We start from the raw sequence: 25,169 nt of genomic DNA, 5'->3' as shown, positions 1-25,169 counted from the left end.
CTTTCAAATAAGCCTGCATTCATTGGATCGGGAAACAAATAGTACCGGAAGGAAAGAAAGAAACATGGGAGTAACTAGTTGTTGAAAATTTTTGTCCAATATGAAATTGTAATGATCTTTAATCATTATACGGCTGAGTGTATATCTACGACTTTTATATTTTTATAAACTTATAGTTTTTTAGAATTTAAAGTAGTGTTTATCATTTGAGAGATTTTTAGTCTTCAATGAGTTTCAGTTTTACAATCATTTACAATTAAAAACTGTCACACGCCCGCATATAATACAACACAATCTTTTATTGATGATAACACTCGTTTGTTTTTGAAAATTTTGCTCCATTTGTTTGGTATGCAACTAGTAATTATTAAATTTATATCAATGTTTTGCTTGCTATGCATTGTTTGTCCCCTAAAATTGTTTACTAAATGATAAAACCAAAAATGAGTAAAGCAATGCATCAAATTTAGGGTTTAGATGATGATCAATATCTTCCACTAAAACGTTGATGATCTTGACCAATCAATAGAAAGAGATCAAAGAATCCCTAGTACGTATTCAGTTAAAGAACTTTTGATAGTTGTATTCCAACATGGATATCAAACAGTACAATATAACTGAGCAAGCGGTACTCGAGCAGCAAATTTACGTTCCCAAAATGTACAAACAACTAGAAGGAACTCAAGAAAGGGTTTTCCAACCAAGCCAAAACCCAAAATTACTTTTCTTTGGATAAGGACAGTCCGACAATTCACTAAATTCAATGAGCCAGGTAGACACTAGACACCATTACCTATGACGTACTACATACCAAATCCAAATCTCTGTGTCACTCCCATCAGAACCGTTAATTTTCAGACACATCCAATCATGGGCATCACGAAGTTCTCAGTAGTTTTGTTCTGGTGCACCCAAAGCCATAAGTCGTTGGTTACAGTCGTCCCCCCTGTAATATTCTTTCTACTAATAAGTAAGAACAGTGTCTCAGAAGCTTAAAGCTTCAAACTTTTAGAAGCATCTTAGACCTGAGTTGAGAAAGAGATCAAAGGATGTCGATGTCATTTTCAGCTGTCTCTGTACCCTTTATGGAATCCAAAGTTTCGAGGCCAAGCTATCTCTGGTCCAGTGCTTACCAGTTCTCTTTAGGGGTGTGTTCTCAGTCAACCTTATAATTTTGGGCTTGTGTTCATTTATAATGCATTCTACTTCACTCTTAGTTTGTATAGTGTGGTGTTAACTGTTAAGTGTGTGTTTCTGAAATAGGGTGTGAAAGTTTGGGACTTTTTAAGTTGAGTGTATATTATTGATGGGGAAGAAGCAATTCTCTCAAATAGGTTCAAAGTATAAATGGGGTGAATGATGAAATATTGAGTCTATGGGCCAAGAGTGTGATCTCTTTAGTTGAAATTGAAGTTCTATAGTGTTTCAAGTATTGAATTTGGCATATGGGAAGTGAAATTTGAACTTTAGGCATTGTTAATTGTTGCCCATCTTCCTCTTTATTTTCCTTTTTCTGTTTAAATGTAAACAAATCATTTGTGGGCATCATAGCCTGTAAAGTTTAGTACTTTAATGGGTTCATTGTGTGGAGTTTTACTAGTTCCATTGCATATTTTTTACCCATATGCTCTAGTGGCCTAGTCTAAAGCAATGACAATTCAGACGCCATGTTCAACGATGCTATAATCTAGTCACTTTCTTGCCCTCCTCTTCTCCATTTAAATTTTTTAAGAAGTATTGCTTGATGGTAATTTTGATGTTGGAGGAGGGAGGATGGTGGTGCTGGTAGCATTCCTTGTAGTTTTTGATGCTATAAATGGTGGTTTTAGGAGAGTTGGGGAATGGGAAATGGGGCAGGGATGAGGCTCTTTCTAACTTTTCAAGCTTAGTCCTGGCCAGTTTTCATCTGTAATGTACTTGGTGCTTTGTTCCCTTATGTGTGAAATGAGGAAAGACTCATCCTTTTCTGGGTTATATGTAGGCTCCAGCAAACTACTTACATTCTGAGTCACGTAGGCAAGTTCTGCTCCATGGAGGCCCTGTACATTTCTGCCGAAGATTTTGTGGCTTAAAACAATGGATAGTTGAGAACCTACACCTACAAAAGCAGAAGCAAGAACTTGGATCTACCAATGAGTTTAGGAGTATTAAAAATCAACTCAAAGATCACCTACAAGAAGGTATGGTGCATCAAAAAACTTCTCGATGGGTACTAATAACTACCATAATTGATTCGTTCATTAAAGAATTGATGTTATCCGATCACTGTACTTTTTCGTTGTATATAAATGTTTACAGATTCTAAATGGTGTATCTGCAGATTCAAATGATGAAACAACAAAAATAACTTCGCAGGTCGAAGAAAGTTCTGTGCCAAGTTTCCAACCACATGTTTCTGTTGATGTGTCAACTACTTCTGCGGAATCCCCTTCTATGCCACAAACTCTTTCCTCCAAGTTTCCCTATGAGTGTGGTGAAGGACCCACACTCTGCATTGCAGTCATAGGAGCAACTGGTGAGCTGGCGAGGGGAAAGATTTTTCCTGCACTTTTTGCTCTCTATTACAGTGGCTTTCTTCCTGAGGTAGGAGTAAGATGATTGTCATATCTTCATCCATTTGGATATTAAGGGCATTGCTGTTGTGAAAATGTCATCAAACAATGGTAGAATGGTCCTAGCATAAAACTAAATCTGTCTAACATAAGAACATACAATGAACCTTCATGTGATCCTTTCATTAAGAAAAGAGTGTAAGCTTCTTTATGTTTTAATGTTTGACTGCAGAATGTTTGTATCTTTGGTTATTCAAGAAAAGATATGACAGATGAAGATCTGAGATCCATGATCGCTTCCAATTTGACTTGTCGTGTCGAGCATCAGTATGCTTCCTCTGCCACCTTAAATTCCATGAGATGCCTTCTAGTTTATATTTCCTTGTTTTTCATTGCATGTGTTATCAAAGGGCCTTAAGTTTCTCTTGTAGTAAAGACATCTGATATTGAAGTTAACTATCTGATATACAAATACCTCTCAGACAAAATTGTGGAGACAGAACGGATATTTTCCTTAGGAGAACGTACTATATCAATGGAGGTTATGACAATAGAGAAGGCATGTCGAAACTCAATGTACTTATGAAGCAGTTTGAGGTAAAATGAATGCACAGACATTTAGACAACATTTCCCCTTAGTAGGTGCTCATATTTAATTTTCTAGAGTTAGCTAGATGCTTTAGATAATTGATTCTGTTACAGCTAACCTACCTCAGGGAAAATCTGAAGCAAACAGGATATTTTACCTCTCTGTGCCGCAAGAAGCACTTATAAATGTTGCATGTTCTGTTGCTGATAATGCCCAATCCCTGAAAGGCTGGAATCGCGTGATCATTGAGAAACCTTTTGGCTTTGATGGATTATCATCTCATCGGTTGACACAGTCTCTCCTTTCTAAGTTTCAGGAGAAACAGATATACAGGTCTCTAGCAATCTGTTTATACTTTCAAAACATATCAAACAGCAGACTTGTAGTCTATTTCGCGTAATTGACACACTTTCTTTCAGGATTGATCATCTTTTGGGACGGAACCTTATTGAAAATCTCACAGTTCTAAGGTTTGCTAATCTAGTATTTGAGCCACTATGGAACCGTACATATATACGAAATGTACAGGTAACTCAACTTTATGTTTCGTATACATACAACAAGATCTAATGTACCCTTTTAATATATGTAGAAATGTTACGTATAACACTTAAATTATGATGCAGGTCATTTTGTCAGAAGACTTGGGTGTCCAAGCAGGAAGGTATTCCTTCCTATTACCTTCCTGGTGGCTGTATTATTTATCTCAGTGGATATAGTGAATCCAAAAGGAATCTCCATGGTATTTATGTTCTTGCCCTTTTATGCAGGTACTTTGATGGTTATGGGATCATTCGTGACATAGTACACAGTCATATACTTCAAACAATAGCATTGCTCGCCATGGAACCACCAATAAGTCTAGATGGAGAAGATATCCGAAATGAAAAGGTATTCTTGCATGTTATACTTGTTTGCAATCCCTATAGTTTTTTTTTTTTTTTTCCCCTGATGAGAAGCTTCTTTCCAGGCCAAGCTTCTGAGATCAGTACAGAAATTGGAACCTAGTGATGTTATTCTTGGCCAGTATAAAGCCAGGGCTGGTGATAAGGTTGATGCATATATGAACAGCCTGACCCCCACATACTTTGCTGCTGCATTGTATATTGACAATGCACGCTGGGATGGTGTGCCTTTCTTGATCAAAACTGGCATGGGTCTCATCAAACACAGGTTAGATATTGGACTAGTGCTTTATATGGGCAAAATTGTTATGTCAGTTAAAGTTTATTGCCCCCTTTTTGCTTTACTGATTGATAGCAATGGAAAAGATGTGGTCTAACATAGAACACAATCATGGAATAAACTTCTCTGCTTAGTGTACATGCATCTTTTACAGTACAGTAAAACGGATTAGTGATTGGAAAAGGTTGGTTTAAGTTAAAAATTGTTCTTGCTTAACACCTTACAATCTACATGCTAACCAAGTACAATGCAGAGTGGAAATACGCATACAGTTTCATCATGTCCCCGGAAATGTTTACCGTGAGCGTATGGGGCATAATATAGACCTTGCTACTAATGAACTGATTCTGCGTGATACACCGGATGAAGCCATCCTAGTCCGGGTAAACAATAAAATTCCAGGATTGGGGCTGCAGTTAGATTCTCCAGAACTAAATTTGCTTTACAAGGACAAGTAAGCACTTTAGGCAAAGTATGCTCCAAGACATAAGTTATCTGCAAAGTAATGTCAAAATACTTGTTTTTGCTTGGCATAAATGTGCTTATTTGATGTCAATATATATGGCAGGTACAATGTGGAGGTGCCTGATTCATACGAGCAGCTTCTCCTCGATGTTGTGGATGGAGACAGTCATCTATTTTTGAGAAGCGATGAGCTTGCAGCTGCATGGAATATTCTAACTCCGGTTCTGAGTGAGATAGACAAGAAGAATATAGCACCTGAGCTGTACGAGTTAGGGGGTAGAGGTCCAGTAGGCGCATACTATCTGTGGGCTAAACATGGGGTTCCATGGGCTGAGGACTAGAAAAGCCTTCAAAAGTTCTTCATCAACACTAAAATGAGTACTTTTCAAAAGAAAAACAGTAAAATGAGTGAGTTCTAGATTTATTTCATCATGTAATGATTCATTTCGATGCGGTTCCTTGCATTCATAGCTTTGTGTTTCTGCCGACACATTATGTAAGATTGATAATGCAGGTGTCTCCATCATTTTATCATATTCATAAGGACTGTTTACCAGATTTATGTGAATTAGGGGGGGGTCCCTTCTGAGATCCTACCAATTTTGAATCGGGTCCAACGGCTAATTTCATGAGTTGGGATTTGAGAATGAATTTGATGCAGGCCACATATTCCTAAATCATGGAAGAAGCTTAATCTTTCTCGCAGAGCATTGTTGGTTGTTTGTTGCAACTTGCAAGCCACACCTTCCATTTGGCAAATTATTTGATCGACCCATTTAAGTAGGGTTAACTAGAGACTTGAGCTCAATTATTTCACTACAAGCAATAATGCAGTTCTTTACATTTGTGAACGCGGATGATTTATTGATGGAACAAAGCCTTTATCATCAACAGGCTCCATGTGATGTCACAAACCAGTATTCAAAAAGTTAAATAATTCATATTCTAAACATATTTATAAGTTCTAATATAGAAACAAATACTCTTAATCACTAGAGCCACTAGAGTTACAAACTCTCACAGTATCTAGAAGTGCATGAAGTTGTAACTCAATCGGAGCTAGAAAACTTGAGTGCTACATAGACCCTATTTGTTTGTTAAATAGTGATCATATGCGAACATATATAGATGAGTCTCATTATTTTGGGAGATGCGGCTAGCAATGTAATTGTCTTATTCAAACCCTCACTACTTTTAGACTTGGTAACAAACAATTGAGATCATTAAAAAACACTTTGCACAGTGGTTAAAAATAACAAAACATGATACACACGTTGACTCACTAGACTGTTCTGGGCAAGCAAACAACACAAGATACCCTTTTATGATGTATGAATGGCTCAATTTATGAAGGAATCAAAACCCAGAAAGAAGATGTCAAATTATCCCGTGTCATGATTCTAGGGTCACGCAATAGTTGGTAGAAGCATTACGTTATGGGTCTGACGCAAACCAATATTCCACACTACCATCAAAGTGACCTATGCACCCATTGCTTGCCCGTACTTTATTGAAGTTCACAGGGGCAAATGGGCATTCTTCTGTAGAAGAGACTTTCGTGATTAAACAAAGGGGACTCGGCTCTATATAAAAGAGTCGGTTCTCATCTCTCTAACTGACACACAACTCCTTCAGCAATAAGCAATATACAGAAAACAAATTCTAGTTTGCTTCTCTCTCTCTTTTTCTAGCTTTCTTTCTTTCTCTTCTTTATGGAAGGAGACAGAAAGAAGAGGAAGATGGATTACGAAGAAGAGGATGAAGAGGAAAAGATTGAGAAGTTCTTTGCTCTGATTAAGAGTACAAGGCAGGTGTGTGAGATGCTCAGGGGCAGCTCGAACTGGCCATTGAAGAAGAAAGATCAGAATAAGAAGGAAGAGGATCGAGAGAAGAGAACCGGCGGTGCTTGGAACCCGGCATTTCAACCAGAAGACTTCCTTGATCAAGATGATAAAGCCACTAGTGATGGTCATGGTGCAGGTCCTTCGAAGAATCAAGAAGAAGACAAAAAGGAAGAAGATAAAGGAGGTGATGGTTTAGACCTGAAGCTTTCTCTGTAGGAAGTTCGGAACTGTGAAAGTGTAGTATTTGAAAACTTGGAACTTGGAAGGCAGGTCGAATATTGACCTAACAGTGAATGAACCTTCCTCTATATTCTTCAGGTTTGACTTGTGTTCTATATTTTAAGAAATTAAGCACCCATTAAGCTACTAATCCTCTGTAAGTTGACCTATGTGTTCTGTATCATCTAATCCAATAGAATTTACAATGACAAATCAGAACTTAGCATATAGCAACTTGAAAGAGAGTTTAATTAGTATTACCAGGAAAAAAAAATCTGGATAGGTAATAATTAGTAACTATTACGAGTAACCACCAGCATAAATCATGATGAAAGAAGAAAATTATGAGTGATGTAGTAGCATGGCATCAGCAAACCAAACCATCAAATTATTGATCTATTGCAAGTTTGAAAATGAACAACTATAATTGATGCACCAAAACAATGGGCCACATTTGGGGACATTATAATTCCCAAAAACAAAAGATGAATTACAAGTCATGAGGAAAAGCAAAAACAAAAGTAATGAGGTCCGGAATGATTGATTATATATAGGTCCTAAACCATTTACAGAAAAAAAAAAAAAAAAAAAAAGATTAAAACATGGGGTTATATCAGCCAAAATGCATTAGCAGCAACCATCATTCAAGGATTATTGCCTAAAACAAAACGCATCATTCAAGAATCTTAACTATATCCAGTCCAAATAGCCTGGATTCCTAGGACCTGAGCAGACTTGGCATTACCTGGCTTAAGACCAGCAATAGTGAAATCGTTGTTCTTCAGCTTAATCGATCTTTTCAGCCTGTTCTGTCTCCATGTAACGAAAAGCCTTGACAAGTGCTCTGAACCTCACGTCACGTACCAGAGTCCATAGTAGTAATAGCCTTCTTCCCTTGATACAAATGACCGAAAGGGTAGTCGACCTCCTCAAGGATTATGTAAGCTTGCTTCAGAGTCTTGCTAATTGCTATCATAAGGAGCTTCAATTCGCTTAAGCTCAACTATCTTAACATCATCAGGAATTGGTCACCAACAAAAGGATCGACCTCACCAGTACAGTAGGCACCCAATGGACCCGAGGCAATTTGGGCAACTAATTAAACCTGCCTCATCAAACTTCCTATAAGCAGCCAAAGCATCAGGTTGAAACCATTCCAGAACCTGCCTGTACGGTATGGCGTTAATTGCTACCCTAACAAGAGCAGGGGAAGACAACCTTTTCAGCCGGTACTGCAACACTTTGCTTTCCGATCTCAGGCAGCCAACAGTTACCAGCTTGCATATAGTGCTGATAGCACCAGAAGATATGATAAGTTTCACAACATTCTCAAACCTAGCAGCAGTCAAGTATGCACCTTTTGCTGCAGTGTAAGAGTCGTACCATCTTATAGCTTGCTTCCAGGATCCCTGGTTAAAACATGAAGAGCGACAACCAACATTGTCTTAGCTTGGTGAGCATACCAATTCAACACGGCCTCACTAACTAATCCTACATCGGAGTCGGTATTCTCGGTACTAGCATCGTTATCAGGTACTACAAGCTTTAAGGATATAAGCTTAACCACAATTCAACCATATACTACATCCTTCATGTTATTTTTCTGCATGTCATTATCCTTCAAAAACTTGGCAACACCTCCAGGAGTATAAGGAAAGTCCTTCAAGGTGAGAGAACCCGTATAGTTATCTAGAAACTCAAACTCTGGCAAAGCCCAGAGAGCCTTAAGATTGTCTTCAACAGTAATCTCCTGGTGAACAAAGTCCATGCAAACACCCTCTTTCTTCTTTCTCTCGTAAAACTCAGTATCAGGCTGGATAACATTCTCATCAGCAATTCAGCATCACTATCTTCATATTCATCATCTTTCTTGTCACCTTTCTTCTTGGAATTATAACCCTCTCCATGCTTAGCAATATGCTTACCCTTCTCTTCTGAGCTACTTGTTTCTTCCACAGGATCAAACACATACTTTTCAGTATGTACGAAATTTCCCTCATGGTCACGAAATCTGGCCACTTTGTCGGCCACGTGAGATTCCTCTCCATTGCCTATTCCATTCAAAAGTTCTGGAATTCCCACTTTCACTGCAAGAAAAACAGCAGCGCAAACCAAGTTTTGAGACGAAAGTTCTTTCCACACAAGGGGGTGAAATTGGAAGAGGGGGTGTGGTTTGTCAAAAAGGAGCATTGGAAAACACTCGTGGAAGTATTGAAATTCAATTCTCATGCATACATGCATTCAATTTCACTACCCTTCCACGAAAAGTTGAATTTCATAGGATATCTGCCATTCTAACATTTTAGCCTAATACAGGCTTCTACAGGCAACAGCTAACTATAGGCCGAGCTACACATAAAACATTAAGTTTCGAATACCTTCAATTCTCAATGTTTTAACAGCCAGATGAGAGTAAAGTACAAATTTCTAGTTGCAAAAAAGTCGAGGTGCAAAAGAGAACCCAAATGCGATGTTTCAGTAGTAGAGGCAAACTCCTCAAAATTAATAGACGCTTACATAAATATTAACTTACAGAAGCCAAGATTAACATCCCCAACTTCCTCAGCAAACAAAAAGTAAAACAGGTGAACATTAAGTTTCATACTTCTATCAAACCCTATATAAACAAAAGCAAATAAACCTAAATTCATTCTTCATTTCTAACCGCTTCTTCAGTTTTCAGCATTCAAATAACTTAAAGCATGTGGATTCATCTTGAGACCTACTTGTGTGTATCATTTTGTTTTCTTGGAACCATAGAGAAGTGGAAAAACAAATGAGTCAAAAAAGAATGTTTGCTTACCTGCAAATGAGTTTGACTTGGTTGAATAGGATTCCATATTCCACCTGAAATGTGTGATGAGAGCAATCAGAGCGCACAGAAGTCAACTTCACTGCCTCTGCCTCTGGAGTATAGTGGGAGTATATGGGACTTTGGAGGCCAAAGAGACGATAACTACGTGGCCGTTTCTTTGGGTCTGAGTCAGAGTACGTGTACGTTTCTTTGGGTCAGGGTCAGAGTCAGAGTACGTGGCCGTTTGGAGTGAAGAGGTGGAGGACTCGTGGCTGTTCACAAAATTTTGAGAGTAGTTTTAGGGAGAATTAGGTGGTCCTGAAGTTGAACTTTTAAATTTGATACTTAGATCTCTCACATATATTAAATCTCTAATTTACTTTATTAAATACTAGCTGTTTGGACCCAAAATAAGCATTTTGGCCTGACAAGGCGTGTCTTGGAGAAATTGAGCCAATGTCAGTGGCTCAAGCTATATATTGTCGACAAGCTCGAAATATATATTTAGAGGTTAAATAAAGCCTACTATGGAAGTATGACAAGTCAACTTTAGCATATTTTCCTACTTCGGCTAGGAAAAACCGAGCTAGACAAGGAAGGAGGGGTGGCAGACTAACCAAATGAAATTGAAATGTGCTGAAACTTTCCAGATCCATTCTAGACAGCCCAAGGATCATTTCTTATGAAGAGTGCAAGAGCTTTTTTTTAGTGGAAGGCCTTCAAACAATCAGCCCAATTTTCTACAGAAGCAAAACTGGAAAACTGGACCTGTAAGAGGTCCAGCAGCATTTTCGGCCCAACCACATGGAATAAAAATCTGAAAATTTGTCAGGATGATCTACACTCATAGTTGAACATTTCATATGAAGAAGTCGAAGGCATATAATGAAGTCTTGTTGGAGAAATAATTGAAGGAATAAAGGGGCAGAAACTGACCTAAAACCAGCTCAATATTCACATGTTCATGTTTCCTACCCACATGAAGAAAGCTAGATGCTTTTCTCTTTTTTTCTTGGATATATTTTTCTTCTACAATCTCTTTAATAGATCATCACCACTTCCATGTTGCTGCACCTTCATGCTTTGCTTTCATTTCATCTTTTCTCTATCTTTTCCATATTTTACAAGTGAACTTAGATCTACTTTCATTATTTTTCTTCCACTCATCATTTCACTCTTCTTTTTCTTCCCTATATAAACACCTTCTCCTCTCATTCTAACACACACATTCACATTCAACAACAACATCTCTAAGATGATCTAAGTTCTCTCTAGAGCAAACCTCTCTAAGAGCAACTCCTCTCCTTCTCTTTCTCTTACCGGTGATCATACTCCTAGTCCTAGTCTTCTCAGAAGCCGACTTTCAGTGCCACCAAACCATCTGTCAACGTGCTTCGGTCCTAGTCTCCTCGGGAGCCGACGGTAGTGCCGCGACCACAACGGTTACAGAACCAGCCAAGCAAGGGTAACGCCCTAGCAACCCAGCCAAGCTAAAGTCACGCTTTAGCAAGTTCTCTCTACTTCCCGGTGGTTCTCGCTCTGCTCGATCTACAACATCGAGTATCGATTTGGTGACGCAAGAAGATTAGCAAAAGTCCTCACCACGAGGCACAAAGAATCCCACGACGAGGTTGGTGCTCTCCTCGTCCACAATTGCTTGAAAGAAGTCAGGTCAAGGGACACCCCCGACGACCGCACCCGAACGGTGCTGGCACGCCCGCGCAGAAAAGAGACTGTTGACCAGCTGCAACAAAATTGGAGCCAAACACTAGCCTCTTAACATGTGCGGACATGTCAACTAGTTTTTATATATATATACTAGATGGCCTTCACACACTATGTGTGTGAAAATTGAATTATTTTTTTTTAATAGGGAGTGGAAAGTTATTTACAGGAGTGAGTAGTTTTTCATGGAATGATAGAAGTGGGTAGTTTGATTATATGTTTCTCATTTTCATTTTTGTTTATTTTGTAATTTGACTATATTGCCCCTATCTATTTTATGAGTTGTATAGTTTTTTAATATTTCAGGGTCATTTTGATACATTTTTTCTGTTTTGGCTAACAAATCTTCTTCTCTTAATAATAGTATAGATATATATAGATATATATATATATATATATATATATATTTTTTTTTTTTAAATTAAAAAAGTTATGAGCAGTTTCTCTCTTAATTTCCCCATTGAACCACCTAATAATTCCCCTAGGGTGAACGAGTATATTCACCCCCGTTGTCGATTAAAATACTTTTATTGAATAAATTTATAATCCAACGGTCCATCTCTTAAATTAGCCTTTAAAGATTATCTCTGTAAAAAATCAATCGAATCGGAAATCGTTTAATTATCTAATTGAATCAAACAAATGGATGGTTCTAACAACACTTACTACTATTATGATGAACCGTCCATGTATTTCATAGAAATGAATAACTAAAAAGTCTTCAATTTGATTGATTTTTTACAAAACTAATCTTTGTATTACGTTATACAACATGAATGGTTGGATTAGAAAATTATACATTTATAATGCGTTTATTGCAAGAGATGGTGAATATGATCATTCACCCAAGGGGTGAACCTAAGAATTGTCCATTTTAGAGAAGATTCTCCTTTTTTTATGGGAGGTATTACATTTTTTAAAATATGATATAGTCTATTGACTATCTTATCCTCGTATAGAAATAATTTGTTTATTAATATCTATATTATGTGAGGGCACATATGGTAGTTCAAAAATTTAATCATTCCCTTAAGAATTAGCTTAATTAGAGCATTTTTAGCAGACTCTCTATTGTAGCTCTTTAGCTATTTTGGAGAGCATGTTTAGCTTTTTATCTATTTTAGCAGCTACACCAGACTCCTAAGTGGCTCTCTATTATAACTTTTAGCTATCTCGCTCCTAAATATAGAGAGCGGGATGAGGCTCTCTATAATTTAAAACATTTCTTTTAAGTTATTTTATGTAATTTATAAATACATTTAAACTATTTAATATTCATTTAAAAATAATATAAATTCAAAACTAGCTAAAATAATTTAAAAATGGCTAGCATTGCTAAAGATGCTCTTATATAAGATGTAAAAAAACTAAATACATCTGTTTAATTTTTTCAAAACATCTTTAAACAATGCCCAGTACCATTTGGTCTAGTGACATAATCTCCCTCTCCCCTTTGAAAGACTAGTTGTAGCATTTGAGTTGTTTATCTGATAAAAAAAAAACATCTTTAAACAATTAAATATCTATTTTCAACAACTCGATTGTTTGAGCGTATTGAATGGCTTCACAATTTCACTCGTTTATTGTTTCAGCTATTACATGTATATACAATAGATTGGTTAGCCATTATATTTTAGTGAAGAAAAATACCGATTTCGTCTTTCTTTCATTATTTATGTTTGGCTCCAATTTTGTTGCAGCTGGTCAACAGTCTCTTTTCTGCGCGGGCGTGCCAGCACCGTTCGGGTGCGGTCGTCGGGGGTGTCCCTTGACCTGACTTCTTTCAAGCAATTGTAGACGAGGAGAGCACCAACCTCGTCGTGAGATTCTTTATGCCTCGTGGTGAGGACTTTTGCTAATCTTCTTGAAAATCACAATCGATACTCGATGTTGTAGATCGAGCAGAGCGAGAACCACTGGGAAGTAGAGAGAACTTGCTAAAGCGTGACTTTAGCTTGGCTGGTTTGCAAAGGCGTTACCCTTTCTTGGCTGGTTCCATAACCGTTGTGGTCGTGGTACTACAATCGGCTCCCGAGGAGACTAGGACCGAAGTACGTTGACAGAGGGTTTGGTGGCACTGAAAGTCGGCTTCTGAGAAGACTAGGACTAGGAGTGTGATCACCGGTAAGAGAAAGAGAAGGAGAGGAGTTGCTCTTAGAGAGGTTTGCTCTAGAGAGACTTAGATCATCTTAGAGATGTATTGATGAGTGAATTGTGTGTTTAAGTGTTTCATTGTAACCTCTATTTATAGGCTACCATGCCAAGGTGTTTAGCATTAAACAAATGATAGTGGAGCATTAATTAGAGATAAGAAATGATGAATTTTGGAGATAAGGAAGCATAATTGGAGGTAAAGCATGATGAATTTCGGAGATAAGGAGATAAGGAGGCATAATTGGAGATAAAGAATGATGAATTTTGGAGATAAGGAAGCACTTTCTGCTCCTTTATTCCTTCAATTTTATCTCCATCAAGCACTCAGATTTTGACCATGACTTCTTCATAAGAAATGTTCCACTATGAGTGTAGATCAACTTGGTAAAATTTCAGAGCTTTTGATATAGTGGTTGGGCCGAAAACGCTGCTGGACCTCTTACAGGTCCAGTTTTCCAAGCCTCTCTAGACAAGGAAATTGGACTAATTGTTTGAAGGCCTTCCACTCAAAACTAGCTCTGGCACTCTTCATAATAAATAATCCTTGGGCTTTCTAGATTTAATCTGGAAAGTTTCAGCTCATTTGAATTTTGTTTGATTAGTCTGCCGCCCCTCCTTCCTTGTTTAGCTCGGTTTCTCCTAGCCAAAGTAGGAAAATGTGCTAAAGTTGACTTTTCATGCTTTCATGCTTCCATGCTTCCATAGTAGGCTTTATTTCGAACTTGTCGACAATATATAGCTTGAGCCACTGACATTGGCTCAATTTCTCCAAGACGTGCCTTGTCAGGCCAAAATGATCATTTTGGGTCCAAACAATTTATAGTCATATGGATCATATATAAATTTTGAACTTTTAACTTTTGCATCAATTATCCTTCGATTGAAAGCCTCAAAATTGAAAGGCTGAAAAATCTTGGATCATCCCTGTGGTAGAGTGATTCACAGCTTTATCAATTGAATTGAGTATATGTTTTTTTTTTTCTTTTTCTCTTTTTATCCTTATTTGTCTTTTCATTTGAATTGATAAAATGTCCAACTATAACCGCCCAATTAATTTTATAATTTTTTTTACGTAAGGCAAAGCAAACGACTTTCATAGACTTTCGATCAAGATCATGGTAACATGTATAGGTAAAAGATATACATTTATGGGTGGGGCTCTAATGAGGACCACTAAAATTAGGACTTTATGTGGACTTTCGAATCAATGGTTGTGAGATCTGCTTTTGGAATGCATTTCGGCAAATCAACCGTAAGATGTTTATATATTCACTAGTAGATCATTTTTGTAAGTTTTCAATTTTGGTTGAAAAATCATTAAGGTATTTACAATCGTGATTATCATTTATGAACATGAAAGGTTCAGGCTTGACAGATATAGTTCGTCCATTGATCTGATCTAATCCGGTACCTTAACTATTAGTAATTTGGTAGAAATTTTCAGAAGTGATATACTCATGTATACCTAAACATCTAACGGTTGATTTGCTGGCATGTAACCAAAAAGTGGGTCTCACAACCGTTGATTTGAAAGTTTTCAATTTAAAGGTTCTCATTAGAGCATCTCCCATACATTTATTACTCGGACAACTTCATCTAATAGTTTATTGAAAAATTTGAGAACGCATTTTTAATTAATTAATTAATTAATTTTTAAATTCTACATTATTCATTTACATTTATTTTCATTCAATAATACATATAAAATAAGGGGAAAAAGTGAAAGAAAAAAATAGTATATAATACTTTTGAAGTCAAAAATACATTTTTTCAATAAAAAAATCAGAAATTTAACTAGCCTATTTCACTATTCTACCACAAAATTTTTTGATAAACATCTACACAAAATTGGCTTTTCAGAAAATATGATTGAATGAGATAAACTCAAAGAAACCAACCAAGTTAATGGTCCTAGTTAGTACAATTTCAATTTTTCTTCATTTCTCTCAAAAGTTTGTAAGAAAATTCAGTTCAAGTGTTTAGTTTGTTAATGTTATTAATCAATTTTGTAGTTTTTGAGAAGTAGATAATTTCATTACTTATCCATGGCCAGAAAGCACGTACATCATATGCTGTCTTACACCAAATAAAACCTAGATGGTCTAAGCTGTTAAGCACATAACAGGTAACCCTCATTGGGAAACAACTTGAGCACAAATTTTAGACCTAGCCATAAGGAGACAAATCCAACAACTATCTAAATCCTTGCTAGAGTAACCCTAATTGCCTAGAGACCTCATTTGGTGTACAATCAGAGAAACTAACTTAAATATCAATAGACTGGAATCAAGTGCTAGGTTCCGAAAAACAGGAAGCGTAGAGAAAACTAGAGAGAGGCCGAAGCCACTAAGACCACTAGACAGGCTTAGGATTATGCTGGTATCAAAAGTTTGTTTCTTGTAATTAAGGGAATTTAAACCTAGATTTATCAAGAGAAGTAGTATTGGATTAATTAAGTCTTGCATATATGGTTGTATTGCACTATAGTAAGAAATGTTTCACTAAATCCCATGTTTTTTTTTTTTTTTGAAATAGGACGTCAAGCCTTTCATATATTAAATCTCATGTTAGTAGCTAGTCTATTTTCAATAATTATTTATTATTTTAGAGAGCTATGCACTTTTATGTGCTTTTAGCGAATCTTCTGGAGTAGTTTTGAAGGATGAGACATGCTATTTCAATGATTTGATGTCTAATGAGTGGATCTAGTTCTATATATCACTGTCAGTACTAACATATCTTCATAATGGCCATTCTGTTTTGAGATGAATATATTGCCACCCGTTGTGGGTTTTTGATTAAAAAAAAAAAACCATCCGGGCGGTCAATTAAAAACTTTTGATTGCATAAAGCAATGTTCAATATTAATATGGGATGAAGAGATAAATTAACATGATACGACTAGTTATGTCATAATAAAAACTAGACACCAAATACACCCTATGGGTGTGGATAATTACGTGGGTAGTTATTTTACAGAATGTGAAGAAAACTGCTCCCACATTTTTTTTTTTGCTAAATTTCTTTTCTTTTTCTTTTATTTTATGAATTGGCTTTTTTATTTTTTCCCTTCTCGTTAGAGGTTTTTAATATTTGAGCGATTTTTTTGGTAAAAAAAATTATGTCTTGGTTGACAAACTCTCCTCTTAATAATATAGATAAATAAATGAAAGCTAAATTATTTTATATTTTAACCCAACTACCCAAGAAAATAATAACATTTGGATTAAGAATAAACATGTTACGCAAGTACGCATTGCATTTGGTCCATTTGGACTAACGAAATATTTGTGGTATTCATCGGATTGTAATTATTCGAAAAAAATTATGTTTAATCAATCTTTTTTGAATCGAAGGAGGTCAGCCATTTATTGAAAGTGAAATATTACAATGATACGATGCCAAAAGACATCAAGAAAGGAATAAAACAGCCCGAAAAGAAAAATACATATGAAATATAAAAACTTAATAACGCAAGGAGCAGCAACGTCGAGACGCAACGCTGATTTTACACTACGGATTGCAGCCGTGTAGTGAATTGAGTAGTCGGTGGTTTGACTACCCATCGAACTCCAACGCACAAATTGACAAAAATCAACTTGGCGTCGGAATGAAGGCACTCTCCCACCTAAAGATCGAAGCCGGCCAAGGGTGTCAGAACATGGCCATGTTGGCAGACGATCTTAATTTCATGAACAAATACCATAGAATTGGGTCCTGGATCCAATACCAATAAGGCACATGAGCCCCAATCCATTCTAGTAAATCATAAAAATCCCAACAAAGATTGTGGGCCGCAGGCCAAAACCAACTCCACCCGGATCCCAGATCCGGATCCTGATGCCAACGAGCTGGATAGCAACACTGGCGAACACGTCCCGAGGACCTGCAATGGAGGATGCCAAACTGCAATAGCAATCGCTGACGGACAGAACACCGCCATCGAAGTCCCAACAAACTGCTCGGCCATCACCACCAGAACCCCATCCCCTCACCTTGCACCAAAATCCGACGTTCTTCAGCCTAGCGTCGTAGTCCCACGCAGATGAAGATCCAAAGCCACCAGCAGAAGAAGAAACCAGATCCCCTCTGCCCTTATCCGTCAACCAACGATCCGACCAAGCCCCCATCACCACAGTATCTGCAGCGAGACCTTGCCCCAAAACCCTGAGATCGCCGAGACTGCTCCCCGGATCCCACTCCTCCCAGTAATCACCGCATCCCTCCGATGGGGTACCAACAACAACTTGGCCCACCAACACAGCCCCATCAGCGCCCAACCTCCGCTCAACTGAAGCACTGCCTCGGAAGACAAGGAAGACGAAGATGAAGAGGCAAAAGCTTGAGATTTTCTCCATGAATGGAGTAGGTATAGGACACGACCACCAAGAATGGCCGCCACACCACAAACCCTAACAGAGCGTTCTGCTAAGGTACTCTAATCAAAGCGGTATAGTTATTAGCTATAGATGATATCAATCTTTGATGGAGGTCATGTAATAATAGTAGTTTTGGGTGATAATTAATTAAACATAATTTCTATAGTCCTTTAGTCCAGCATTGATCAAATAAGCATTATTGGAGTGAGTTATACGTTTACTCTAATTACGGGTAAACATTATTAAGTGAATTATACGTTTACGGTCCGAATAGACTATACAAAGCAAGCAAACAAACATAATTTTCCTGAATGACCCCAGACGATCACATGTCACAGTACGGTCACGCAATAGTCGGTACAAACATTACGATTCCGTCATGGGTGTGAGTTGTGACGCAACAATCCCAAATTCCCAATAACGTGAAATGACCTATGTGCCACTGCTCTCTGTTCACCATTGGGAGTCTTGTTTCCTGGGCATTCTTGTCAATGACTGCGACAGACTACATGACTTTTTTGGGCGCCAAGACTCGATAAAAGGGCTAGAGTCACGGGCTTTAGTTCATGAGTCCAGGAGCAAAGCCAATTCCATCTCTCTATATCTTGAGTGACACACAGCACCTTCAGCAATAAGCAACATCTGTGTCTATCTTTCTCTCAATCATCAAACAGAAAACTTCAGAGTATAACGAAGTATGGAAGGAGAAAGAAAGAAAAGAAAGATGGAATATGAAGAAGAGGATGATGATGAGGAAAAGATTGAGAAATTCTTCGCTCTGATTAAGAGTACGAGACAGGTGCGTCACCTACTCGGGGGAAGCTCGAAATGGACCAAGGAGAAGAGAGATCAGAATAAGAAGGAAGAGGATCAAGAGAAGGCTACCGCCGGCAGTGCTTGGAACCCAGCGTTCCAACCAGAAGACTTCCTTGATCAAGATGATAAGAGTGCTAGTGGTGATCATGATGCAAGCCCTTTTAAAATTCAAGATGATAAGAGTACTGGTGCTGATCATGGTGCAAGCCCTTGTAAAATTCAAGAAGAAATGGAAGAAGATGGAGGTAATGGTTTAGACCTGAAGCTTTCTCTGTAGGAAGTAATTAGGAACTTTGCAAGTGTAGTAACTTGAAACTTGTAACTTGGAAGGCAGGTCAATGTTCACCTAACAGTGCATGCACCTTCCTCCATATGCTTCAGGTTGACATGTATTCTATATTGTAATGCTTTAAGAAATTCTTAATATTTTTTTTTGATCAAATAAATTCTTAATATACTAAAACTCGGTTGAACTGTATACACTGTTCATCTTGGTCTAAAAAAATGGAGTGACGGTTTTGCCCTTGCTACTTGCCTCAACTATAGTTTTACTATTGTTTTACGGATAAGGAAGATAAAGGCTTCGAGAGAGAGAGAGAGAGAACAACTCTAAGAGTGAAGAAATAATAGGGGTTTGTTTTGGAAGAGGTTCGGTAGTCAGTACAGAACCCTAAAAGAAAGTTGAATTAGAACTTAGCATGTCACTCTCAAATATCTGTGTTCTCTATTATCTAATCTAATGGAAATTACAGTGACAAATCAGAACTTAGCAGATAGCAATCCTGAAAGAGAGTTGAATTAGTTTACCAGGGAAAAAAAATATCTTGGTAGGTACTAGGTACTAGGTACTATGTAGTAGCCCCCAGCACAAGCATAAATCATGACGAAAGAAGAAAATTAGTGAATATGTAATAGCATGGCGCAAATCAAATTATGATCTATTGCAAATTTGAAAATGAACAACAACAGGTGAGCGGTGAGCCACATTCAAGGAATCAAGGACATCACAGTATCACACTCGAAGTCAGGTCCTACCTAGACAATACATCGATCATTCCTATACGGCTATACATGATTCTAGTGTTGCAGAGAGGAAACAACTTTTTAAGTTTGAAACACAACTCTTCCAACTTGTTTGATACCATGTGATAGGGTTAAGAAAAGTTGATTTTATAATATCTTTATAAAGAGAAAATCTTTTCTATCACCGACTATATGGACAAATATGTGTTTACCTCTCTCATCAAAATTTTATATGATCATACCTTAAAATTTCTTTTTCATACAAATATATTCAAGTAGAGTAACCGTTTGCAGCATAAATGACTGTACAGACTACAGAGTATGAACTGTAATCCACAACTTGATAGTCGTATCATTTTGACTACCTCCTAATTTTGTTCAATTGATGAACTTGGGAAAGAAGCTCAATACAAGTTTAAGTTCACTGTAACATAAAGAGTATTCAAAATATAAAACAGACTCTCGCTGCTTTTATATGAGTGAGTTGCTTCTGTTTTACTGATTCTTTCTGCATCATTCTAAAGTGGATTTGCTTTATAATAAACTACTAGGCACCATGATGTAGTGCTAGTCCCATCTAACATGGTATCATGTCCGCAACAACCACGATTAAGCATGTAATCATGACATGTTATCCAGTAGAAGAGATGATAATCCATAACATTACTAGAATGATCTGTACCGTTCAAATCTTCAGTAGTTCATCATTATTACCCAACTGTTAAATGGGAGGGGATCACCTGTCCCCAAACTCCATGTCCCATCCCTGTCCCAAGTTAACACACTCACTAACTTGGTAGTTGATAGTTAGGCCTCGAGGAAACTAGAGTTCGAATACAACAAACTAATAAGCGTATTGGAGCTGAAGGGTCTAAAGCAATGAAATATTAAAAGATGCCCTTTTCTTCGTGAACTTTTGTGCAGCAGAAATCTTCAAGTTCCAAATAAGCACCTCGGCTCAGTACTCGCTATGTACTTATCATGTCATGTTCTGAATTAAAATATGAACTACAAAAGTAGCACAATAAGTTAGCATTTTAACAGAAAACAATGTAACACTATGAAATCTTATGTATTCCAGTTGGAAATGTGCCAGTGCATGTTTTTACTGCAAAACTAAAAAGAAGCCTCACCTCTATAAGCAGTTATGCAGAACATTTCTAACTTGGTGTCTACTCTTAAAAGTACTTCGGAGTAAGGCCGTTTCAAATTCAGACCCATCATGATAGGCCTTACTCTGAAGTTTTGAAGCTGAATCTTTTGGACAGTGAAGAGTTGAGACAATAAATTTGGGTATGTACAATCTGTTGCAGGATCTATCCTCAGCACAAGGTTCTGCAATCACCAATAGTCTCGGCAAGAACACAAGCCATCCTTAAAATGATGAAATCTGTTAGCATCCCTCACAATGATCTCTCTCCCAGTAACTTTGGCTATTAGTTTAATTGCAGAATGGCAATCCCCACAAACCCGAAGATTCTTCATCACCCGAATGGGCATCCCTTGTGGCACCTTAAGGAGTCCATACGCTATAGCCAGCTTCTCACTGTGATAACCCAAGCTCTGGACCTTCTCTTCTTCATCCACATCATGCAACACAAAGCTGCTATCAGGGCAGTACCCAGCTTCTCTTAACAATACACCTAGTCTCTCTAACATTCTCATGATCATCACATGCTCTGGGTGGCCTGTGGTCTCTCCCCAAGTAAACATATGTACTTTATGTTCCACCTCAATCCAGCTACAGCCAGGTGACTTGGTAATACTTCTGGCTCCCATCGTTTTCCTCAGGTCTGCAACCTCATGCCATCTACCTTTGGATGCATACATATTTGATAGCAAGATATAATGTCCTGCATTGTGGGGCTCTAGCTGTATAAGTTTCTTTGCCGCAACTTCCGCCAAATCCAACTTCATATGCGTTCTGCATGCACCTAATAAGGCACCCCAAACAATGGCATCTGCTTCCACTGGCATTTTCTCTATTAAATCCATTGCCTCTTTTACCTGGCCTGCTCGACCAAGCAGATCAACCATGCAGGCATAATGTGCAGTTCCTGGCTCGACCTGATACTTTGATTTCATTGTCCCGAAAATCTCATGACCTTGTTCTACCTTCCCAGAATAGCTACATGCTGAAAGAACTCCAATAAAGGTGATATCATCTGGTGGTATCCCCAAAGAGCACATCTTTTGAAAAACTTGTAAAGCTTCCTCTCCTAAACCATGTTGGGCATAACCAGTGATAATTGAGTTCCACATAACAACATCCTTTTCACCAAACCTGTCGAAGACCTGTTTTGCCTTCACAAGGTTGCCACACTTAACATACATTGTGATCAAAACTGAGGCAACATATACATCAAGATCAAATTGGTTTCTCACCAACTGGGCGTGAAGCTGTGTACCATGATCAAGAGTTGCCAAGCTTCCACAAACAGATAAAAGACTTATCAGAGAAGGGAAATTGGGCCTAACACCTTCTCTTTGCATTAAAGTAAACAATTTAAGTGCTTCCAATTCTAAACCTTTCCGTTCATAGACTTTTATCATAGCACTCCATGTCTGATCATCTTTCTCTCTCATATTGTCAAAAACCTGCCTTGCTTCTTCTACCTCCCCATTGTGGCCATACCCAAGTATCATTGCATTACAAGCAACCACTGACTTAACCGGCATTGCACGAAACAGCTCTGAAGCCTCTGTGATCCGTCCACACCGAGTGTACCCCATCAGCATCGCTGTCCACGAAACCTCATTCTTCTCTGGCATCACTTCAAAAAGCTTCCTAGCAACATCCACCCGTTGGTTCTGCACATACCCAGATATCATCGTAGTCCAAGTAACAACATTCCTGTGCGGCATCTCATCGAAAATCTCACGCGCTTCAGCCAAGCGGCCTGCCTGAAAATACCCACCAATCATATTAGTCCTTGCCACGACATCCATCTCCGGCATCAAATCATAAAACCTCCGAGCCTCATCAACCCGGCCATCTTGAATCAGTCCCCCCAACATCACCGTCCACGAAACAACATTCTTTCCAGGCATCTGCCAAAAAAGGGACTCAGCTTCCGAAATTTTGCCCTCTTGCACATACCCTCTAACCATCGAAGTCCACGAAACAACATTTCTCTCCGGCATTGAATCAAACACTTTCCGGGCCTCACTAACCATCCCATTCTTGATATACCCGGATATCAAACCGTTCCAAGAAACCAAGTTCCTAAGTTGCATTCTATCAAACAATTTTCGGGCTTCCTCGGGTTGATTGTTTTGAAAATACCCCGAAATCATTGAGTTCCAGGACACGGTAGTTCTCTCAGGCATTTCATCGAACACCTTTCGGGCATTCTCGATTTGACCAAGCCGAGCGTGCCTAGAAATCTGAGAATTAGAGAAAATAGCATTACTTGTGCAGTATTGCCGATATAGGATAAATCGAACCCGCATTGATAAGCTCCAAATTGCAGTACCCACGTTAAGAAGATAGACCGGTGCTTAAGTTCGTATCAGTTTAAGGAGGGAAGCTTAGAAAACGCGGGAAAGAGGTGTCTCCCAGTATTGGCCCTTTCAAATATAATGAGTGTAATTATCTCTTTTTTCTTCTTTTTCTGCTCCAAAAACTAGCTTTCATACATGTTCCATAGAGTTTAATTTTATTAGAAAAAAAAATGAAATAAAACAGTTGTTGCAGAGAGGAAATAGTGGGAGAGAAAGGTGAGTGGAATGATTTTCTTTATAAAAATCTATTTTATAATTATTATATTTACCTTTGTGATTATTGGACGACGACGAGTTTCGGCGCGGCGATGGCTAGAGCAGGCGTCGTGGGCGACCTGCCGGAGCGATGGAGGGAGGGAGAGAGAGATCCGACGTCTTCTGGAGAGAGAGAGAGAGAGAGAGAGAGAGAGAGAGAGAGAGAGAGAGAGAGAGAGAGAGAGAGAGAGAGAATCGGTGAGGGGGGAGGAGAGAGAAATCGGTGAGGGGGAGAGAAAGAGAGAGAGAGAAACTGAGAGTAGAGAGATTGAAGGAGAGGGCAAAAAAGTCCCAAAAATTAATAAAAAGAATTAATTGGGTAAAGGGGAAATAATCCCATAGAGTGTTTTGGGTAAATGGGGTTTAAAAACTCTTAGTCGGGCAAGTGGGCACATTTTAAGCTAAAATTGGGTAAATGAGCATTTTCCCTAATTTATTATTAATTTTTTTTAATCTTTCATGATTAAATCTGTCAAAATTTTCAGTTTTGGTTATTGTTAGCATATTCTCTTAATAATAGTATAAATAATGAGTTAGGTTTTGGAAATAGGCTTATGTATATACCATTAATATGAGGTAGATATATTTATAGATTAGGTTGAGACTATAAAAATAGTCGATATGGAACTTACATTAATGAATTTTTTTTTTTTGAAAGAATGACGTACGTCAGACTTTATTAGCACTCAAAAGAGAGTAACGATTACGATTACAATGCATGTCTACACATTCCCTAACAGCCATAGGAATGGTATCCACCCAAGAAACATCTAACCTAGAGTATAATGCTAATTTAGCAAGCTTATCTGCTGCAACATTTGATTCCCTATAAACATGGGCAAATTAAGCCCCTGGCAGAGAATGCAAGGAGTCTACAATGTCATCCACAAGACGACCAAGAAGTGATAGATTGCCACTGTGATCTTTGGTAGCCTGAACCAAAGCCAAGCAATCGGATTTGAAGATATATAATCGGAGTCAACTGATGGGGTAACAGCCAATTGACACGCCCATCTGCCGGTTCTCATCTCGACCTCCTCAGCAGATGAAGCCCCACTCACATACCGGCAAATCGAGCGGTGTGGCTTTGTGGCAGCGGCATGGGTCGAGGTGGCATGGTCCGGCGACTTCGTGGCAGCTCATCGCAGTTCATTTAAATTGATGGAGATATTATTTAGCGAACACAAATTTTTTTTCTGAGGCACCAATTTGATGAAATTTTTTTTCTTTTCTAGTTAGGACATCAATATTAATTAAGTAAACAAATTCTTATGATTAAATTTTTCAAAAACTCAAATTTTGCCCTTTTTTTTTTTTTGAATAGAAATTGATATCATTAGAATCAATAGCCGGCAGACTGCCAATGGCTAGAGTCTAGCTGTACTTACAAAAAGATAGCCCGCAAGAAAATCCGGAAACCCTAATCTAAGCTAAGCAAACTCATTACAAGTCGATGATAAGCTCGCTATAATTAGAGAACTTATAAACAAAGAAACTCCATGTCTTCTAGGGCAAAATCATTCACTAGTCTCCCATGAGCCAATCACGCAATTGTGGTACCAACAGAAAGCCACTTCCTAGCCAACAAATAGGAGCACCTCCTTATTCATAAGCCGCTTGAAATCCACCAATCATATTCGAGATAATTACCAACTCTCGAAGAAG

At 38.1% G+C, this 25,169-nt stretch overlaps 5 protein-coding genes across 6 annotated transcripts; 3 read left to right on the top strand and 2 right to left on the bottom strand.

The window, feature by feature from the left end:
- Positions 1–911: 911 nt before the first annotated feature.
- Positions 912–5,349, top strand: LOC133720981 (inactive glucose-6-phosphate 1-dehydrogenase 4, chloroplastic). Of its 2 annotated transcripts, none has more exons than XM_062147475.1 (12): positions 912–1,148; positions 1,982–2,180; positions 2,321–2,583; positions 2,785–2,879; positions 3,035–3,149; positions 3,269–3,474; positions 3,561–3,669; positions 3,768–3,805; positions 3,912–4,032; positions 4,112–4,314; positions 4,580–4,798; positions 4,895–5,035. In XM_062147475.1, the coding sequence occupies exons 1-11, from the start codon at positions 1,050–1,052 to the stop codon at positions 4,782–4,784; spliced, it is 1,653 nt and encodes a 550-aa protein (XP_062003459.1). In that variant the 5' UTR covers positions 912–1,049; the 3' UTR covers positions 4,785–4,798; positions 4,895–5,035. The 2 variants fall into 2 exon arrangements, with proteins under 2 accessions (XP_062003459.1, XP_062003458.1); XM_062147474.1 differs by having other exon boundaries at positions 914–1,148; positions 4,580–4,780; positions 4,895–5,349.
- A 1,042-nt stretch (positions 5,350–6,391) lies between these two features.
- Positions 6,392–7,005, top strand: LOC133723053 (protein NIM1-INTERACTING 3-like). Its single transcript, XM_062149887.1, has one exon. The coding sequence runs from the start codon at positions 6,504–6,506 to the stop codon at positions 6,849–6,851; it is 348 nt and encodes a 115-aa protein (XP_062005871.1). The 5' UTR covers positions 6,392–6,503; the 3' UTR covers positions 6,852–7,005.
- A 462-nt stretch (positions 7,006–7,467) lies between these two features.
- On the bottom strand, positions 7,468–9,749 carry LOC133720116 (uncharacterized). The gene is made up of 2 exons (XM_062146297.1): positions 9,658–9,749; positions 7,468–8,941 (listed from the first exon to the last, which is right to left on the bottom strand). Exons 1-2 carry the CDS (start codon positions 9,692–9,694, stop codon positions 8,544–8,546), a joined length of 435 nt encoding a protein of 144 aa, XP_062002281.1. The 5' UTR covers positions 9,695–9,749; the 3' UTR covers positions 7,468–8,543.
- Positions 9,750–18,478: 8,729 nt separating this feature from the next.
- Positions 18,479–19,198, top strand: LOC133723472 (protein NIM1-INTERACTING 3-like). The gene has a single exon (XM_062150291.1). It carries the CDS (start codon positions 18,604–18,606, stop codon positions 18,997–18,999), a length of 396 nt encoding a protein of 131 aa, XP_062006275.1. The 5' UTR covers positions 18,479–18,603; the 3' UTR covers positions 19,000–19,198.
- A 1,773-nt stretch (positions 19,199–20,971) lies between these two features.
- Positions 20,972–23,353, bottom strand: LOC133719784 (pentatricopeptide repeat-containing protein At1g56690, mitochondrial-like). Its single transcript, XM_062145955.1, has one exon. The coding sequence runs from the start codon at positions 23,196–23,198 to the stop codon at positions 21,087–21,089; it is 2,112 nt and encodes a 703-aa protein (XP_062001939.1). The 5' UTR covers positions 23,199–23,353; the 3' UTR covers positions 20,972–21,086.
- Between the last annotated feature and the right edge of the window lie 1,816 nt (positions 23,354–25,169).

This window comes from Rosa rugosa, chromosome 7 (genome assembly GCF_958449725.1).
Source record: "Rosa rugosa chromosome 7, drRosRugo1.1, whole genome shotgun sequence".
Taxonomy (NCBI): domain Eukaryota; kingdom Viridiplantae; phylum Streptophyta; class Magnoliopsida; order Rosales; family Rosaceae; genus Rosa; species Rosa rugosa.
Note: the sequence above shows the minus strand (reverse complement) of the source record. Positions and strands in the feature narration are given on the sequence as shown.

Excerpts from the sequence above, each read along its gene's own strand:
- LOC133720981 (XM_062147474.1), top strand. The coding sequence starts at position 1,050 with ATGTCGATGTCATTTTCAGCTGTCTCTGTACCCTTTATGGAATCCAAA. Across the intron at positions 2,181-2,320 it reads CAAAGATCACCTACAAGAAG|ATTCAAATGATGAAACAACA; the intron begins GTATGGTGCATC and ends GTGTATCTGCAG. Across the intron at positions 4,315-4,579 it reads ATGGGTCTCATCAAACACAG|AGTGGAAATACGCATACAGT; the intron begins GTTAGATATTGG and ends AGTACAATGCAG.
- LOC133723053 (XM_062149887.1), top strand. The coding sequence starts at position 6,504 with ATGGAAGGAGACAGAAAGAAGAGGAAGATGGATTACGAAGAAGAGGAT.
- LOC133720116 (XM_062146297.1), bottom strand. The coding sequence starts at position 9,694 with ATGGAATCCTATTCAACCAAGTCAAACTCATTTGCAG. Across the intron at positions 8,942-9,657 it reads CAAGTCAAACTCATTTGCAG|TGAAAGTGGGAATTCCAGAA; the intron begins GTAAGCAAACAT and ends TTTTTCTTGCAG.
- LOC133723472 (XM_062150291.1), top strand. The coding sequence starts at position 18,604 with ATGGAAGGAGAAAGAAAGAAAAGAAAGATGGAATATGAAGAAGAGGAT.
- LOC133719784 (XM_062145955.1), bottom strand. The coding sequence starts at position 23,198 with ATGCGGGTTCGATTTATCCTATATCGGCAATACTGCACAAGTAATGCT.